The following is a 19,975-nucleotide window of genomic DNA, read 5'->3' on the forward strand; positions in this document are numbered from 1 at the left end:
TCCTCGCCGCGCGCTGGATCCGCATGCGGATCCCGTGCCCGGCGCGTAGATCGCGGGGCCGGGCGCATGGCGATCGGTGATCCCGGGGCCGTTCGGTTGGGGCCCGGATCTGGCGCGCCGCGTTTAGATCTAGCGAAATGGGATGCCGTCTGACGCGTGGGGATCGTGATTCCGTGTTGCAGGAGAGGCGAGCCGGGAGGAAGAGCACCTACGCGGGAGGAGAGGAGATGGGGCTCACGTTCACCAAGCTGTTCAGCCGCCTGTTCGCCAAGAAGGAGATGCGGATCCTGATGGTGGGTCTCGACGCCGCCGGAAAGACCACCATCCTCTACAAGCTCAAGCTCGGCGAGATCGTCACCACCATCCCCACCATCGGTGAGCACCGGTCCTGCGCGCATCGCATGATTCCTGCCTATTTATTCATACCAAGTTATTGCTTAAATTGGGAATCTGTAGCGGAACATGCAAATGCTTGGCAATGTGATCCCAGCCGGTGCTATTTCGAAACGCAAGTTTTGCAAAATAACTGCTAGAATATCAATATGAAGCTATTAATGGCTAGGTAGTTGGATGATCTAAAAAATGGTTAGGTAGTTTTTGTTCATTAGGATCTCTCTGCAGGTCACGGGCAGTGCACTTATGCTGCTCATAGGGATATATATTGACATAACGACAGACAAGTCCCAGATTTACCGGTTGTTGCATTTCTTTCTTACAACCATATAAACGTAAGAAAATCGGTCCTGAGCTAGATGTCCTTTGGCGAAGTTCCAGTTACTTTGGTATGGTCAAGTTTCCCTTTAAACAAATGCCTACATGCCAATAGGAAGTCATTGATAGTAACAAACAAATGCCTATATGCCAACAGGAAGTCATTGATAGTAACGCTCATGCAGTTTTGGAGCATCCAGTGAGTAATTAAAAGCCCACTACAACCAACTAGCTACCCTATCTCAAAGTACACTGAAGTTGACTTAATATTGCCTTTTGTAAATCGACTGCTTGCTTCGTATGCCATTGGATGATATTATTTGCCAGTATAATATCCTCATGTGCATTTTATGGACTGTGCTGAAAGGCTAGACCATCTTGTCCTTTCATGCAAATTATATTATACTGTAGGTCAGATATGGACATTTGTTAATCTGCAATACATGTTCTCTCTGTTTTTCTCAAAATTGTCTTTCCTCCGAATACAGGGTTCAATGTTGAAACTGTGGAGTACAAGAACATCAGCTTCACTGTCTGGGATGTCGGGGGTCAGGACAAGGTACATAAATAACATATGATGCGCCTTGAAACTGAATTGTTTTTATAGTACCTGCAATGTATGATTTTCCAGTATCTCACACATAATTTCTAATACACTATGGAACAATATAGGAATTGTTTTTATAGTACCTGCAATGTATGATGTACCAGTGTCTCGCACATAATTTCTAATACACTATGGAACAATATAGGAATTGTTTTTATAGTACCTGCAATGTATGATGTACTAGTATCTCACACCTAATTTCTAATACACTATGGAACAATATAGAGCTCGTATCTCCCTTCTCTGGATTTGTCACGCAGCTTTTGTTAAAATGGATTCTAATGTTTAGCATGTTTGTAAAAACAGATCAGGCCACTGTGGAGGCATTACTTCCAGAACACACAGGGTCTCATCTTTGTTGTGGACAGCAACGATAGGGACCGTGTTGTTGAAGCAAGGGATGAGCTCCACAGGATGCTGAATGAGGTAAATTCTTACACTACGCAACGGTCCCATCTGCATTACTTGTTGTACTTTATCCTAGCGATTTCGAGTGCTCACAGTTGACATGTTCACTGATTGCAGGATGAGTTACGTGATGCTGTGCTGCTTGTGTTTGCTAACAAGCAAGATCTTCCAAATGCCATGAATGCTGCTGAGATCACTGATAAGCTTGGCCTGCACTCCCTTCGCCAGCGACACTGGTAGCCATGCGCAGACTTCCCTTGCTTGTCTTTTCTGTAATTTAAGATATATATGATCGTCATCCTTGTCGTTATAACTGGCTCATTTGCCCCAACCAACACATATAATAATTTTACAGTACTTGTGTGAAGAAAATGAAATTGATCTGCTGCCCTTTGGCTTTGTAATGCATGTTGGTGCTCTTATATTTCTTTACGGAGGGAGTAATAAATTGTTGTTGTTGTTGCTTGCAGGTACATCCAGAGCACTTGTGCTACAACAGGGGAGGGACTGTATGAAGGCCTGGACTGGCTGTCCAGCAACATTGCCAGCAAGGTATGCATAGGCTTTCCTTCTCGGTGGTTGTCTTCAAAACTTCCTTCTCTAGAAGAGGGACGCAGTCTCCCATCTGTGAAATTTATTTACAATGACTTGTTTGTCAGTTCATTAATGCCATCCATTTGAACGCACTTGCAGCCCTAAATTTTCGTCAAGATTTTGAAGGAGCTAGGAGCGCTTTGGATGGACGATTGAATCACCGGGTACCTAGGGATTGTGTTGGGATGGGATGGTGCTATGCTATTCCCGTATGTACTGTGTATTTTCCTGAGATCAACAGTTACTGAGCCAGCTCCGGCTGTGGTTTCACTGTCATACTATTGTTTTATTGTATTCGAGCCCTAAGATGTTTGTGAAGTAAACAGCTAAAGAGAGTCCTGTTCAATTTCGTAATAAGTGTTCAAGCATCTATCTATCTATCTATTCCTGTATATATTCAGCACTGCTCCACTTTTATTTGCGCATTTGTTAGTAGCACCTGGGAAAGAAGATAGTACGATATGCTTTTTTGATGAGGATAAGAATGGAGCTGCTCAAAGGCACACCTCAGAAAGACGAGAAGGTCCCTTGTGCGAGCAAACTATACAGCGCCTGCGTGTCATTGCGACACCCAAGGGATTGCTCTCTGTTAAGTCGACATACAAAGTTATCAACAGCTGCTGGTTGGAAGGAGAAAGTTAGGAGCTCGATCTGGAAAAAGAACTGCCCAGGGAGAGATAGGACATCATTGGATGTGGCGAAACATCATCCCTCGTGTACGAATATCATGAGGCGGCGGTGTGGAAGTGGAACTTATGCGCTCGCGTGCGGCCACAAGGCACAGAACTTATAAGTGCCCGATCTCCACCTGAATAACTTGCCGGAGCAAACGAGGATGCGCACCATCTGCCTGTTAATGGAGCTGCTGGACTGAGCGGAACAGGCCACACGGGGAACAGGCGCCTGAATGCCAACGAGTTCACCTTCCAGCTCTCGGGGGGAATGGTCGGAATTATACTCATCACCTAGCCAAACAAATTGCTGCCTCACCGCCCAAGCGGAAGCCACCACCAGAGGTGATGGGGCCTGGGCAGCATTGCTGGGGTCTGCCTTTTTGCAGCAGCGGAAAGTTACCCCACACACTTGACAAAGATTTTGGAATGGGTAGTGGACCTTTCACAATTTGCAATGATAACACACTTCCATATTGCAATTGCATGGAGGGCTTCACCATAACATCCCCAAAAGATTGGGAGCTACTCCCTCCATCCCATAATATAAGATGATTTTTTACACTACACTAGGGTTAAAAAACATTTTACATTATGGGACAGAGGGAGTAGAAGATAGAACCACTGGGTGCTCGAGAAATATTCCCTTAGACTGCAGACAAGTTCTACTCTGTGCCAAACGTTGAGTTGCATGAGAATGCCTCAAAAGTAAAAGCTGTTGCAAGCGCGAGTGTCTGCGCACAAGTTTGCCTGAGTAACTGTTCTTGCACCGCATTACAATGTGGTGGCACTATCAATTCAACTGGAGAAAGGTAAAGATTTGGAGAAACAAAAGTAAGAGCACTAGCTGTATACTGGATTGTGTTCAAGGTTGTAACAGAATCACTGCATTTAGATACACTGATTGACAGCGTGCCACAACAAAATTCACAAAGAAGTTAGGGGCAGGCAGTTTTGGTTCTGTATTCAATGGGTTTTTAAATGAATCTTCTTCGCCACAAACTATGTGCTCTGAAACAAGCTTTGGATCTAACATTTGCTAGGTGGTCAAGGTGCTAGGGCTGTGATGGAAGGCCATTTCCGTGTGACTTCCAAACTACCCCCTCATGTTAAACTATGCTGCGGATGACGGTAACCACCACCTAATGGAATGCTAGGTGTTCCACCTTCCAAAAAAAAGGCATCACTCAACGCCAGTGGGATAAGAGCACTGATAACAGAAGGGGTCTCTCTGACCATAGAGAAACAAATTTTGCAACCCAGCGTGCAAGATTTACATCGACTGCTAATGGCATGATGAGTAGTACATCAGTTTCTAGACAAACGTTAATGGCAGCCAGAGTTCTACTTCTACCCCGCCGAATCAGCGTCAAATCACGATATCATTCCTAGCTTCCACTGGAGAACAGCATGAGCCACCCAACATAACAAAATTTGCAGCTCTCCCCAGCTTGGAATGCAACACGAACCACCAGAATCTACTTCTTCCGTCTTGTAATGTAAGCTGAATCAATCTTCCAAGATCTCTTCCGCGGCTGTGGCTGATATTAGTGAAGCTGACTGGATCTTCCCAGCATGCTCCAGCCTCATCAGAATTACTCCCCTGTGGCACACCAAGCAGAGCAATTAGTGTCGAGTGTACAAGCATGAGGTAAACACAACTAGAGGTCTGTGATTTAGTGATCTAAAACGTGCATGAGGTAAACACAACTAGAGGTAGCATTTGACAATAGACCTTTAAGGGAATGCGAGAAGAACTTGAATACTACAGAGCTTGTCCTAGATCAATGCTTGAAACAAGGAACATCTCGGCTTTGAAATACTCGGCAGAAGCATTTAGATTACATTATAAACTTGGAGAGAGAGAGAGAGGGAGAGCGAGTATTACTTTGCCCCACGACCCTGGATGGATATATCTTTGACCTTGATTCTGTTTACAGTGCCACCATGGCTAACTAAAACAACCTGCTCCTCACTTGCATCGTCATCTGTCATTTGATTTGTACACACAAAAAATCAACATGTTAAAACAAAGCTTATCTGTCGTTAGGAAACAAAAAAGGACTGCAGCAGAAGTTACCAGTCGGTTCCCCAACGACAAACACAGCAGCTAAGCGGCAATCTTCTGGAAGCTGCAAGCCAAAATAGCATATACTATCAACAACTCCATGAAGCTCAGATGAATGATGTAACCATCTGAAGGTTATTTTCAGGTTAAATGTACTTGAATCTTTTAGGCGTGACAAATTTCAGTGACAACAGAAGCTACAAGTTCCAAGGTGTACTTCACGTTTTATTCAATATGAGGTACTCTAGACAAAACGATTCGCTGAACACGGTAAATCAGAAACTTTACTATACCTTGTAGCCTCGCAAGCCTACTCTATTGAAGCTTGATTGACGGAAAGCATTTAGGGGCACACGCTTCCCATAACCATTTTCAGCTATGAAGAGCAGCCATGGAGGACTCAAGTCTCTGACCCTGGAATGCATAAATAGTTCAAAGATAATTTGGTCAGTGATTGGGCAGTAGCCGGAAGGCAGTTCAGACTGCAAAGTTGCACAAACCACTGGCATCAAAAAGCACTGTCAAAGAGGATACTTTTTAAATGCATTGAGACAAGCCAAACTGAATACAATTCACCTACCATCAATGCATTGGATTTCTTGAAAGAACAAATTTTCTTCCTTATTATTTTACTGAACTGTTAAATTTTGATGAACTTCATCCATCTGGTCTTGCTAATTACGAGCTGATTTTTAAAATTCAAAAAAATTGGTGCCAAACTACCTGCTGACAGTTTTTCCAGGCATTGTATGGGTTGTCGATGGAATTATATCCATGGCTGCCATCTTGTCATCTTCCTTTAGCCTCATTGCACCCATACCTCTTGTAGTTCTTCCATGCGGACGAAGCTGGGATGTGGAGCAAATATAATTAAATATAAAGAATAGATGTCAGTGAATTGGCAAAGAAAAAATGGTACACATGAAGCAGCAGGCAAACAAATCCAAAGGAGACAAAATATCATTTCTAACAAGAAACAGACAATAAAAGAACAGAAGAAATATCTATTCTTTATTGCTTGTCACTTCTGAAACATTTAAAGTCAAGTATTATTGCTTGTCACTTCTGAAACATTTAAAGTCACTAGCATAACACAAGAAAGATAATACTTGCTGAAATTAGTGATAGGCTTTAGATAAAATTATTTGAACTGATATTTCTGAACAATGGCATGCTCAGCTCAATCATTTATCAGATATCTGCGAACATGTGATTTGAGAAATCAAAATAAGCCCCAATATTTCTTTCGTCATACTCCCTCCGTTCCAAAATATAAGGTGTATTAGGTTTTTCAAAAGTCAAACCTGTGCGTGTTTGACCAAGTTTTTAGATAAAAATATCAATATCTACAGTACCAAATTTGTATAATTAGATTCATCATGAAAAGTAGTTTCATATTTTATTTATTTTGTATTGTAGATGTTCATACTTTATTCTATAATCTCAGTCAAACATACACAAGTTTGACTTGCATGAAAATCGACACACCTTAAATTTTGGAGTATATAACTTTCTATCACATGGAAAACCAGTTCAGTCAACATTTTCTCCACTTGCACCATTGGTCATTCGACTTCGCAAGCATCAGTTAATCACAAAAAATACAATACACAGAGATGCATTTTTGCATCCTACCTTGTTGCATGTGTTGACTATAACCATCCCACTTTGTGAAGCCAAAGCAACAAGGTCGTCATCCCTACAGAGACGGACCCACTTGAGCTCGTCGCCGGGAACCTAACATATTAAAATGGTAAATGATACATCACAAATTCAAGATAACCCAGAAGTATGTTATTCAGAAGAAACAGACACATGAGCTAGTATACCAGGCGCATTGAAATGATTCCTGTTGACCTGATTGACGCGAAGGCATTAAGAGGAACTTTCTTGATATAGCCGTTAACAGTCAGCATCACTAAATATTGGTCTTCAACAAATTTATTCACAGGAACAATGGAGGTTATTCTCTCCCCATCAGACAAATTGAGCAGCTGAAGACGAACAATCAAAGTAATGGTCGGTCAGTTTGTCATCTGCTAAATTGCATTAGCATGGCATATTATCAAGCCCTGTACCTGTACTAATGGAGTCCCAGCAGCAACTCTTGTGCATTCAGGTATCTTATAAGCACGTTCAGAGTATACTATCCCCTTGTCACTGAATCAAACATCGTTCAATAATCCAGTTACATGAGAGAACAAAACAATGAAACATAATTTAAATTTTAAATTCAGGCAAGCCATGTGAACTGCTTCAAATGCAAAAACATATTTCAAGAGTATATTTTGGTTTTCAAGATATTATTTAATTGGTAGAGTGTCATAGCTTATGAAGGGCAATTCAAATGTCACTATTCCAGACAAGCTGTAAACAATAGTAATGGAATGAACTTGAAGGGACTCGGTTGAACATTCTAGTTGACTGAAAACACTATATAAAAGTTATGAATCACTTCCCCACATACACAGGAAGGCCCTGTCTGAAACAGTTCAATTCCAATAGAAGAGGAATTTTCCCAATAAGGGTTCACATACCTGAAATAAAGAATATGGTCATGTGTTTGGCAGACAATGAAATCCGACATATTGTCATTCGTTCGCATCTTTCCAACAGATTTTCCAATTGTCCCCCGGTTTTGTAAATTGAAGGTGTTGGGATTCATCCGCTTAAGATAGCCTTTCTCGCTAAGAATCTTCAGGTGCCAAATGTTGTCAGGTTAAGAGAGGTGCAAACATAAGTAAGAAAAGGAAAATGGGTTCAGCAAAAATCTACCTAGGACCATAAGGGTACATTAATACATATTTGTGTTTCTTACCAAAAGCATTTCTTCGTTAGGAATAACATCCATATCATCAACTTCGCCGTTTGCTGAATCTTCTAGGAAAGAACGTCGTGGGGTAGCAAATTTGCTCTTTAAATCAGCTGCTTCTTGTTCGATAAGCTAACACACCCACCAGAAAAAAGCGTTAATAACTGGGAGTGCAATCTGAAGATATTTATCCCAGAGGAAAAAACAGTGCAGACACTAGTTAATTAACAGCTAAGAAATTACAGAGCCTAGAAAGCATTTTCTACCAGTTGTATTGAATGTACAGTGGCTCGAATCTGCACAAACTATGCTCGACAAGGTGGCCCTCTTTCACCATACATGTTCTTATTTGTTGCTAGAACTCTCTCATACTATTCATGATGAGGTTGGTAGCTAAAAAACTGTTGGGAGAGCTACAGGGAATTCTCATTTGCCTTTTGCAGATGATAGTATGATGTTTAGGAGGGGCAATGCACACCAGGCTCAGGTCATTAAAGAAGCTCTTAACTGGTTCGAGCCAAGTAAAGGCTAGGAACAGTTTGGACTTGTAAAGTGCCACAGAAAGTAAAGGTGTTCACATGGAGGTCAGGAACATATTCCTCCGCTACAAAGAGGCTAGAGCATTGTGGGCTGAGATGAGTTTGGCCTGGAGTCTCTCTGCTGAAAGATGTTCTGCACACAGAAGGAGTGGCTGCTAAACATGCTTGCTAGCGCCGGCGAGTCGACAAGGCAGAAATTCTGATACTGTTTTGGTGAGTGTAGCATTTGCAGAACAGTTCCATCTTTTGGTAAGCATGGCATTTGCAGAACAATTCAATCTCTGGAGATGGCCAAGATACAGTAACAGCTACAGTTTCACTTCTCATAAGCTATGAGTCACTGAGAACAGGACAAATCAAGTTTTAACAATGAAAGGCGAAGGGTCTGGCAGGAGAATAATTGGGACAATGTATCACATGCCAGAACTCCCTGGACAAGCCTAAGTGGAAATCCCCACCAGAGGGGTGGGTGAAAATGAAATGTGGATACCTTGTTTAACCAAACTGATGGTGCTTCAAGTGCAGGTATGGTAATTTGGGACTCACGAGCTTAAGTTGTTTTAACGGCATAGCATGTTCTGCCAGCATGTTCTAGTGCAGAGTTAGGGGACGTCCTCGCATGCCTGGAGGGCCTTCGACTATGCATCTATGCCATTAGCCCATTGCCAGAGTCCAGTGTGGCGGTTATGCAAGCCCTAATTTCTCAAAGGATGATCGATTGGTTATTCATCAGGTAAGCAATGAGGCCACGGTTGTTTTACTTCTTCTGCCAGGTGCTCGTGTGTCCAAGGTTTCGAGGAGAGTGTAATAGGTTGTTCATGATATAGCTAGATTGGCGTCTGGAGTTGGTACTATTAATTTGTTTACTCATGCTGCTCCTTCCTGCATGTCAAAGGGCATCGGTTCTGATTGTGGATTGTGATAACTCTTATGTTGGTTTGATCACTAAACTCTATCATTCTCCGCAAACGGAAACAAAATGCTCGACCGGTCAAAAGTAAACCAGGCATCCTAGATATCACAATGATACTGTATTTTCAGCAACTGAGGTAATAGCATGGCAGGAAGGCACCATCACATGGATCATACATATATCAGTGACTCCTGACAAAGCAAGGTGATATTTGGCCTGTCATGCTATTTATTTGATGAAACTAACATGAGTACCCCTTGAAAAGTACCTTTGGATATATCTAGGAATCAGAAGTTAAAGAGACATAGGAGATGAGAAAGCGAGGGACACAGAAAGTCAAGTGAAATGACGGGAAAATGACCAGTTTTATCACCAGGTTTTCATTTTCTCACATGTTAACACTTAGCATTGATATTCTTTACCAACAAAACTGAAGAGAATTCAGATTTTTAGGTATATTGTTAATACTTTTCCTACATCAAGAAAATAGTTCATAGAGCTCAGAAGATAACAGGATATAATGCCAGATAAATATAGAACAAGCAGAATAGATGAAGAGCTTAAAATGACGAACCTGAAACATAAGTTTCTTGCTTGACAGGAGCTCATTTAACTTTGAAATGCTCTCCGACAATGAATTAGCTTCATCAATAAACTTCTTCCGCTGCAACAAACAGAGGTCCATTCAGATTCCCCAAATAGGTAAATAATTTTGATTAATTGTGAGACAAATGGAATCTATAAATGGCAACCTCAAGGGAAGTAAGTTTCCTAAGTGTAATGTCCAAAAGTGCTTCTGCTTGCTTCTCAGATAGACCATATTCTGCAAATGTAATTCAGGGTAAAACATACAGATCTGCCAAAAGCACATATAGTCAATCAATCATCACGTTATTTGACGTCACTACTTTGTAATAATGGATGTTAATGTGGTCAATACATGAAGAAACCATTCACATAGTTGATTGCTCTTCTTAATATAATCGCTGATGGTACTTTGAAAACAAAACCAGTGTTAACTGTTAAGCTTCATGCACTAGCCAACGCAACCAAAAGTCCAAACTGATGGAAAGGGCTAGGCAATCCACATACACACTTCAACATTAACCAGCATGGAAAAATCAGAAGGATAAGAATACAGTGGTGCTAGTGTTAGTTATGTGCAGAACTCAAAATCAAATCTTCATTCTTGAGTTCCAGTAACAAAATTAATCAAGGAAAATATTGAACAAAAACATGTCCATACTAGTGCCCTTGTACTGCAAATTTGCATGATGCAGGAATAACTGTACAGCATTCGGCTGCATTATAATTTGCCACAGCCAATTATAGCCTTAACACCAGTTTCTACAATGGAATCTCTAGGAGAAGTTGGATAACAAATGCAACCTGCAACTATGTTTGTTTAAGCTTGGCCACATTATAGCTGTGAATCCTGTGAGTTAAAGATAACAACTAAAAAGCACTCAACCAGGTATTTTTAATGGAACTGTTGTAGAACTGTAGAGCTAAGGTTAGAAGAACAGAAAATAGGAGATAGTGTGAGTCACATCATTGAACAATTTCTAGATTTTACCTCATGGAAAGATCAACATTATGACTAAATGAAATAAAACCGACAAAATTGAACTAGAAAACGTTACCCTTTGCTAAAGCTTCCTTTGCCACGGTGTGATTTGATGTTTCTCTTATCACTTGAATTACAGCATCTAAATTGTCAAGACCAATGACAATGCCCTGCAGGACTAAGCAAATTAACCATCGACCTTTTGTTGTCCAAACAAGGCAGAATATCCAAATGATTTACCTCCACAATATGCTTTCTTTCTAGAGCTTGTGAAAGCTTAAACTTTGCACGCCTTTCAATAACAGAGCATCTGAAGTCAAGGAACGCCTAGAGCACAATCAGGATTTCAATGGAAAGTTAGGCCTGAAGTTCAAAAGGACATAAACTGCTAGATCATGTATCCTAGTAATCAATCATAATTTTGGAGTGTGCATGTGCAGTAACTACAATTGCTGAATGTATCTTATGAAAGCTTTTTCTCAAAGATAAACTACTGAAGGTTAATTATTGTCCAACAGTTAGTTACTTAATGTCATGGTATACAGTATAGCACACTAGCATTTGCAACTTCAGATAGAATCAACACATATTTTCTAGTGGACATGACATACAGAAACATTAACTCCATTGAACATGACATGGAATGGGAATGGACAGGATAGGGTGAACATCACAGCACCTGAAGAATTTCCTTCAGTCCCATCAGTTTTGGATGCCCATCAAGAATACTGAACAAGTCAAGGAAAAAAACAGATGTAAGAACTGAAGACAGGTCGAGTTAGTTATTACTGTTTAAAAATGCAATGACATAGATACAAATTCTAGATAGTATGGCAACCATGCACAGACAATGCACGTTTGATTAACATAATCAAAGCATGAAAAAAAACCTCTTATAATTTACATGTACACTTACCAATTTTTACATGTTCTTATCTTGAAACTTTGATGTGGAAGAGAATTATCAAAACATGTTTGTGCACACTTTTAAGAAAGGCCAGTATAGATAACATGCACGTCTTGAGAGTCAGAAATGGACACTTTTTATTAAAAAAATAGCAACATTTTTTATTTAGAGTGTAATTAGGAGGCAATAACGACAATAAAGAACTTAAAAGTACAGGAGAGATTAGGGTAGGGTACATTAGTCCACAACCACTGGATGTATATTTAATAAATTGGATTAAAGGTTTTGAATGGGAGCATCCGAACCTAAAATGTGATTTATATGGTACAGATAACCATAATAGATTTCTTTAAAATAAAGAGCTCAAACACGTCAACCGAGATCTTAAAAAAATTATTAGGATCATCAGATTGCCTTCATACAGGGATGCATGCATAGCTTGACGTAAGGTACTCTTCTTCGCAGGAGCTTCACATAAGGCCTTAAATAGCTGTTGTTACATCAAATAAACAATTCTGCCAATTATTTTAGTCGTGCTGGTACATATCACGTTTGACGTGTGTATTGCATCAAACATGGCATCCAGTTCTCCATATGTGATTGCATTTTTTGCAAATAAGTTAATGCATGGTATGGGTCAATGGATGCTTCTAGTGGCTAAGGGTGAAACATGATTGATAGTCTCCCTGTCATACAACGACATCAGAAAAGAAAATGAAGAGCAAATACTATGCACCATGTGAACAATTTACAGTCCTGCTTTTACCGTAGAACACATGACCAAAAGAAACAAAACCATACAACTATATAAATGATTACTTACGCTACCATGTTGCAGCTAAAACTAGACTGCAATGCTGTATGACGATACAGGTTGTTCAGGACAATGGCAGGATTTGCACCTCTTTTCACCTGGAACGGTATGAAAGAGAAGGTAATGGATTCCACATAAGCAACAAGACAACTAATATCCTTGGACCCGTAATTTCAGCCTTAAATGATAAAGATAAGCTCAGCACATAAAGTCAAAGATGATAGTACAAACCTCGATAACTACACGCATTCCAGCACGGTCACTTTCATCCCGAATATCACTGATGCCTTCTAACACCTGCACTTAGTACCAAAAATGGGTTGGTGGTTCATAGTGGTGGTATCAATGACAGAATTCAAATTAAGCTTAAGTTACAGCCAACCAACTAACTTACGTCCTGTTTTTTTATGGATAAACCCAAACACCAAAAGGCTACAGCACAAGTAATAAAAAATAACTAATTATGTCCCAAATGAAGTTACCTTGTCTTCAACAAGCTCCGCTATCCTTTGGACTAGAGTAGATTTATTTGTCTGGTACGGAACCTGCACATAAGGATAAAGAATTACAAATTGTAAAATATGTTCACTTGGTTACAAAGGTAACTTGATTACAAGGTAATATGGACTGTCAAAAAGGCATTGCTCTGAAAATACTAACAGGAATCAAACCTCATTAATTATGATAGCCGTGCGCTTGGTTTTCTCATCAATTGTTTCCATGACGGTTTTGCCTCTCATCACAATTCGACCACGCCCGGTTCTATAGGCCTCCAAAATACTATGCAAGCAGAAAAAGAAATGCAGAATATAACACCTTAGTGTATGGTAAAGGGAAACAAGACCAATGAAATATGAATCCAGTACCCATCATTTCCCATGAGTATCCCTCCTGTAGGAAAGTCAGGACCAGGCATGTATTCCAGTAGTTCTTGGAGCTTGCATACAACAGAGAATCACAATCAAGATAATGAGAATCAATAAAATGTAGAAGCAGAAGGAGTAGAAGACTTGGAAGTGAACAGAACTAGAGAAATCCATTTAAGAGCAACAGTCAACTGCTGTGAACCTAAGAATTTATCCTAGTATGACTACACCAATGCCAATGTTCTGAGGATATTTTCTTTAGAGAATATGCAAATGATGCACTTGTACTTTTTATTAAGAGACAATCAGACAATTATTGAGCACAGTACAATTGCATGCTGCCCTTTTCTTTTAGACAATTAGATTGATTCACTATGCCTTAAGTAAAACAAACAACTACAAGAGTTTGCCCGCAGAGATTGTTGTCCACTTGTTCTGCTTAATTGCTTAAGAGAAAGAGTAGCAGCTACTTAACAAATATTCCCTCCGTTCCATATTAGTTGTCACCGAAACAGTGATACATCCGTTTGAGCGACAACTAATATGGAATGGAGGGAGTACATAACAATTTAGTGGTGTTGCTTCTACAGCTCAGATGTGCGAATGCGTAAATTATACACTTCAATTCGGCCAAAGAAGCTATTAGAACATTCTGCTACTAAGGGCAATCATTCGGAAGGCTTCCCAGACACAATCCAAGACCAGCATGGCAGCACTTATAATTGGCCAACAGACCTGACATGCTACATCAGCAAGTTTCGGCTGGGCAATTGCCTTATACTCCCTCCGTCCCACAACATAGCTTGAAAAATGATCTTATATTATGGGACAAAGGGAGTACTAGTATCCTGGCCCTAGTGTCTTCCACGTAGTTTTAGCACAAAAGAATGAAGGCTAAGCAACTAGCATTGCAATTGTACTTCCAAAGCTTTGGTCATGATCAGAGAAGTGCAGCATGACCATATATCAGAAAAGGACAGCATGCTCTTCCCTTGATTTATATGAACATGCATTGACAAATTCTATCACTAAAGGCCTACCAGGCATCACCTGAGTGCTTTAACCAAATGTGCCACCAGCGACCAACAACTGGTTATTTATGGGTTCATCATGCTATGTACTATGATGCAATTAACAAACAAAGATCGATTGATTGAAAAGGAGATAATGATAGAATACTTACCGTAGCATCAGGGTTTTGAATTATAGCAGAGAGTGCATCAACAAGTTCTCCCAGATTGTGGGGAGGAATATTCGTCGCCATTCCAACCTGAAATAATACCACATAAAAAAAAATCATATCCAGAACATCACATCTCTTTTTAGCATAAATAGGTGCTGAAATGAGCTGAACTCTTCTTAATAAGCTTATAAAAGAGCTCATACTGCAATTCCAGAAGATCCATTCAACAGTAGTGATGGAACACGAGCTGGCAACAGAGATGGTTCTTTCTGTGAATTATCAAAGTTCGGAACGTAGTCAACCTGTCCAATGGCAAACGAGTAGCATGAAATAGGTAGGAAAAAGGAACATCCACACAAACATGTGCATGCACACACACAGAGAAACACATAAGAACTGAAGCGCAAAGATTTACTGTATTCAGCTCCAAATCAGTCAGGAACATGGCTTCTGTTAATGGCTGCAAAATAACAAGAGGGGCCGTGAGACTTCAGTTGGTGAAAAAGTCAGCTCACCTAAAAAAATTGAAGTGGACCAAAACCTACATCCAAGCGGCACTCTGTGTATCGCATTGCAGCGGGAGGATCGGCATCTATTGAACCAAAGTTACCATGTCCTTGAACAAGTGGGTACCTCATTGAAAAGTCCTGCAAGCAAATTTGACATATGTGATGCAGCTTCACGAGTGTAGCTTGGTTTTAAATTGGAGAGATGTGATAGATATAGAAATTCTACATGCAAAAATTAGTACGTACAATTTGAAATATTCAGGTATCTGCCTAACATGAACTGAATTGTCACTACTATTTCATACTCCCTCCGTCCCAAAATAAGTGACTCAACTTTGTACTAGCTTTAGTACAAAGTTAGTATAAAGTCGAGTCACTTATTTTGGGACGGAGAGAGTATTAATTAATTAATACTACTGTAATATAGTTTACAGAGGTTGTCCAGTCACTAAACTCTGTTTCCTGTCATGGCTATCTAAATTGACATATAATGCAAGTACCCAAGTTTAAATGAGGATCAATCAGCATCTGCTTATCGTGACCCACCCAAAAGGGGAATAGGTCTGGTGAAGTGCACGAATTTACATTGTATGGCATTCTTTCATGGAATACATAGACAGATAAAAAAACTTAAACGGATGACCTGTCAAATGTCATGACACCACCTGGCCTTAAAAATAACATCTACACAGTAATGTTACCTGAGCCATTCGCACTAAAGTTTCATAGACGGCTGAATCTCCATGAGGATGGAATTTACCGAGTACCTGCAAGAAATATGAAAAGTTCACGTCCGTACACCTAATAGGCAGAAAGGCATCAGCCGAAAACCACAATATTGTTCAAAAATGTTATCAAAAGAGGTACAGAGGTAATGCTGCTCTGACATTATCCATCAACATAAATAACATTTTTGCTGATTTATTTACAACCTGAAATTTTCCAATTTATCATTGTAACTATGTCAAATGTGGCAAGTAGCAACTCATTCACAACTCAGCCTAGGTGATTATAAATTTTCTGGTCCTGCCTCTAAGGGTAAGGAACTAGATAGGTGAGCCGATATATGCTTAACTAGATAACTCCAAATCCATGGGCAGGCTAGACAAACATGATATGCAGTTTTGAGACCACCAGTTCTGTAGCAAAATAAGTGGTGCAAAATAAACTGAAAATATGATCACAGTGGTATAACAAAATGTGCCTGCTCCAAAACAAAACTCTTTTTAGTGTATTGGTTTAATGGTTATTGCTGCTGTTATATGATACCCTAGAAGCCCAGAAGCAAATAGTTTGTTCGCCATGAAGATGCAATTGAACAAAAAAACAAACACCTATTAGCTTACAGTCATACCACAATAACTGCAACAAATTGCTTCTTTGACAGAGCGGAGTCTCAAAAACTTCAACGCACAGCATGAAAATGAATTTACTATTTGAGAGAGCGATTATTTGGAAAGTGCTTTGCTGGATACTGATGTTAAATGGGAAAAATCACCATTATAGCGTGTCCACCGCATCCAAATACTAGGGAAGCCATACTAGGGAGGGAGGGGACTGTATTCCTGATGATTCGATGGTTCTAATGTACATGTTAGTGTTTCTACTTATGAGGGAAAAACATGGTTTGGGGTGTGCAGTTGACATTTATCCATGTGGACACACTTAAGACATTCTATAAAATCACGGTGGATTAACATGTAAACCGAATATAGTGCCACCATTTCCATTTTTGAACTCCATGCAGTATAACTGGACACACTTAAGACATTCTATAAAATCACGGTGGATTAACATGTAAACCCAATATAGTGCCACCATTTCCATTTTTGAACTCCATGCAGTATAACTAAGTCAACTAATTCACGACCCCATTACATGGTGCAACTGCAACACTGTTATCAACACAAAATGCTTGATTACACAGGTAATGCACACTTCTCCTATCCAAGTGCTATCACACCGAGACACCAAAGAAACAAAAGCCTTTTAAGCCATCTCCACAACAGTAGCAAAGCAAAAAAAAAAATGATCTACAGATCTATTCTGAAATTGGAAGATATTTGACTCTCTTTCATGAAACAAAAGGTACTTAGTTTTCAGTTTTTTTTAGATCCTGGTCATATCAGCTTGGGCTGACCTCTAATGGCCTCAGAGGAGCTGTAAGAGTGAGCGTATTATTTGCACAATACAAAGTCAACAGCAAAGTAAAACAAACCAACAGCATGGTACAGCAGGAGGGGAATATATGCTTCAAATCACCAATGACACAAGAGTTCCTTCATGCATACCTCACCAACGACTCTGGCACATTTTCTGTATGGCTTACGAGATGCAAGGCCCATTTCATGCATTGCATAGCTGCAGAGAAAATGAGGATATCACCCAGATGGGTTGGAGCAAGGTTAATAACAATACTAGAATGAAACTAATCTGCAAAATGTGCTAGCGTAGCACTAGTCATACAGATAACTTCAGAAATGGAAGAATACTCATATGATCGTTCAGTACTTCTTCAGAGTAAGAATTCAGATGCTATGTAAACCTAAGATACTTCAGAATGTAGATTAGCTCAAGAGACAGATTCAGGCACAACAGCTGTTTTACTATACATTCACTGCAATGGGAGCAATTTGACAAAAGATAAGCATCTCCAGGCAGCTACACTGTACAAAGTTATCTGGTAACTAATGGTAACAACTTGATTGCTTAACTCAACAACAATCTAAGGGTGATCAACAGAACATTATAACATTTAAGAAAACATCAATTTGTTTTTCTTCAAAGTGATATGACTTATTAGACAGGCTAGTATAGCCAAAACGGCCATCAAGGCTACTCTTACAAAGAGATGGGGACAAAATCCTTATCTGACTGCATTCAGCAATGAAGACACCCACAGCAATCCGACGCATGAACAAAGTGAGAAAAAACAACCCAGAACCATTCACAACTACAGTATATATGGTCACGTACTCTCTGATCACAAACTACGCACAATATCCTTATCTGACTGCATTCAGCAATGAAGACACCCACAGCAATCCAACGCATGAACAAAGTGAGAAAAAACAACCCAGAACCATTCACAACTACAGTATATATGGTCACGTACTCTCTGATCACAAACTACGCACAATATCCTTATCTGACTGCATTCAGCAATGAAGACACCCACAGCAATCCGACGCATGAACAAAGTGAGAAAAAACAACCCAGAACCATTCACAACTACAGTATATATGGTCACGTACTCTCTGATCACAAACTACGCACAATTTGTACTTCTTTATCAAACCCATTGGACAACAGCTCAACCATTATTGGTTTACCACTAGAGGTCGTTCCTGCATACTTCCAGACCCTGCAGTCTACGGGCATGTGGCAAAACCAAACCCTCTCCAGAAAACTTACACCAATTGTTTACAAAGTAGTATGGACTAACGAGATGGTAAGGCAATCGGGTGTCTCGCTGGTGAACGAGTTAAACCACCGAGCTGCAAACGAATCAGCTTCAACCTAGCTCCTAAACAAGCTCAAGCACACCCAAGCCCCAATCGACCGAAATTACTTGGCGAACATGTAAATCCAGCGAAGCCTCTAATCCGACAAGCGAAGGCGCGCACCGAGCAAGCTGGGGTAAATAAACGAGAGGGGGGAACTCACAGTATCCGGCGGTGCACCGGCTTGAGCCCGTCGCGAACGTCGGGGAGGGCGCGGCCGAGCAGCACGGACATGGCGTAGGACATGTACGCGTCGGTGGCCTCCTTGTGGAGCTCCACCTGCACAATCCGCTCCTTGGTCACGGCGGCCCCATCCCCGTCGTCGTCGCCGTCGCGGCGGCGCGCGCGAGGGGCAGACTTCCCGGAGCGCGAGGAGGAGGGGGAGGGGACGGCGCAGAGGAAGCGGAGGGCGGGCGCGGGACCCGCGGCGGCGCGGCGGCGGGAGGCGGCCCCGGCGGCGGCAACGAGGGAGGCGGAGGGCCCGCGGAGGAGGCGCGGGAGCGGGAGGCGGAGCGCCGCGGCGCGGGAGAGGGCCATCGCGGGAGGACGGGGAGGGGGAGGGCGCGGCGGCGGGGCGGGGCTACTGCTGCCGCGGCATTAGAAGGGGGTGGAAATGGCAGAGGGGGAGGAGGAGGGGTGGGTTTTGCGAGGGTTTTGGTTTTGGATTGGGGTGGGGTGGGGTGCGGAAAGGGGAAGGAGAAATAAACAGGAGGGAGATGGAATCCGGTGGGGGTGGTGGATGACAGGGGGCGGAATGCTCGGGGCCTCGGGGCGAGAGATGCAAATGGACGGGTGGCACTGGCCGAGCTTGATCCGACGGCTGACCTTCCTCGCTGCGCTGCTCCGAAGAAGCCTCTCTAGGTTTCACTCGAAGTAGGAAAAAAGTAGGGTGATTTATCAGGCGAAAACCTCCATTCAGTGCAAACTTGGAAACATTTAATCCTTATCATCGTAGTCCCAGGTGGACCGTGGACGGCGATAGGGAAGGTGTTCTCGTCCAGGCCGTTGAACATCAATGCATTTGAGAGAGCCATGCAAAGAACGTGGGGCCTTCACCACACAACTCGTTTCTGCGCGTTGCGCAACAATGTTTTCATGGTCAGATTTGGAAGTGAACGCAATTGAAAACACACAATGAATAATGGTTCATGGCAGTTTGATTTCAGTGGCATGGTTCTGAGAGATTATGTGGGAGACATTCGGCCATCGAAGATGCCCTTTGGTAGTATTGATGTTTGAGTAAGGGTCAAGGATCCCCCAGATAAAAAGATGTGAAGTGTTTGGTAAGGCATTGGGCGACTGG

The 19,975-nt window shown here is 41.4% G+C and overlaps 2 protein-coding genes across 2 annotated transcripts in view; one reads left to right on the top strand and one right to left on the bottom strand.

The window, feature by feature from the left end:
* The window catches only part of LOC119303750 (ADP-ribosylation factor-like), a 3,303-nt gene extending 611 nt beyond the window's left edge, over positions 1–2,692 (top strand). The window contains exons 2-7 of the mRNA XM_037580889.1: positions 183–375; positions 1,200–1,270; positions 1,625–1,744; positions 1,844–1,962; positions 2,197–2,278; positions 2,420–2,692. Coding sequence (XP_037436786.1) covers positions 228–375; positions 1,200–1,270; positions 1,625–1,744; positions 1,844–1,962; positions 2,197–2,278; positions 2,420–2,425 — 546 coding nt within the window. The 5' untranslated portion in view covers positions 183–227 and the 3' untranslated portion in view covers positions 2,426–2,692. The remainder of the gene's footprint in view (positions 1–182; positions 376–1,199; positions 1,271–1,624; positions 1,745–1,843; positions 1,963–2,196; positions 2,279–2,419) is intronic.
* Positions 2,693–4,202: 1,510 nt separating this feature from the next.
* On the bottom strand, positions 4,203–19,209 carry LOC119303749 (probable DNA gyrase subunit A, chloroplastic/mitochondrial). The gene is made up of 27 exons (XM_037580888.1): positions 18,836–19,209; positions 17,461–17,530; positions 15,871–15,936; positions 15,206–15,307; positions 15,076–15,120; positions 14,864–14,962; positions 14,661–14,747; positions 13,478–13,548; positions 13,283–13,391; positions 13,094–13,156; positions 12,843–12,908; positions 12,621–12,709; positions 11,570–11,618; positions 11,131–11,217; positions 10,967–11,060; positions 10,076–10,146; positions 9,898–9,987; positions 7,878–8,003; positions 7,597–7,754; positions 7,138–7,219; positions 6,889–7,053; positions 6,695–6,796; positions 5,783–5,907; positions 5,353–5,473; positions 5,072–5,123; positions 4,880–4,979; positions 4,203–4,594 (listed from the first exon to the last, which is right to left on the bottom strand). The coding sequence occupies exons 1-27, from the start codon at positions 19,207–19,209 to the stop codon at positions 4,501–4,503; spliced, it is 2,757 nt and encodes a 918-aa protein (XP_037436785.1). The 3' UTR covers positions 4,203–4,500.
* Between the last annotated feature and the right edge of the window lie 766 nt (positions 19,210–19,975).

The sequence above is a fragment of the Triticum dicoccoides genome, chromosome 5A (assembly GCF_002162155.2).
Source record: "Triticum dicoccoides isolate Atlit2015 ecotype Zavitan chromosome 5A, WEW_v2.0, whole genome shotgun sequence".
NCBI classification, from domain to species: Eukaryota; Viridiplantae; Streptophyta; class Magnoliopsida; order Poales; family Poaceae; genus Triticum; species Triticum dicoccoides.

Coding starts and splice junctions, on each gene's coding strand:
- LOC119303749 (XM_037580888.1), bottom strand. CDS start 19,209: ATGGCCCTCTCCCGCGCCGCGGCGCTCCGCCTCCCGCTCCCGCGCCTC. Junction 14,963..15,075: donor CTGATTTGGAGCTGAATACA/GTAAATCTTTGC, acceptor GCCATTGGACAG/GTTGACTACGTTCCGAACTT. Junction 7,755..7,877: donor CTAACGAAGAAATGCTTTTG/GTAAGAAACACA, acceptor TGGCACCTGAAG/ATTCTTAGCGAGAAAGGCTA.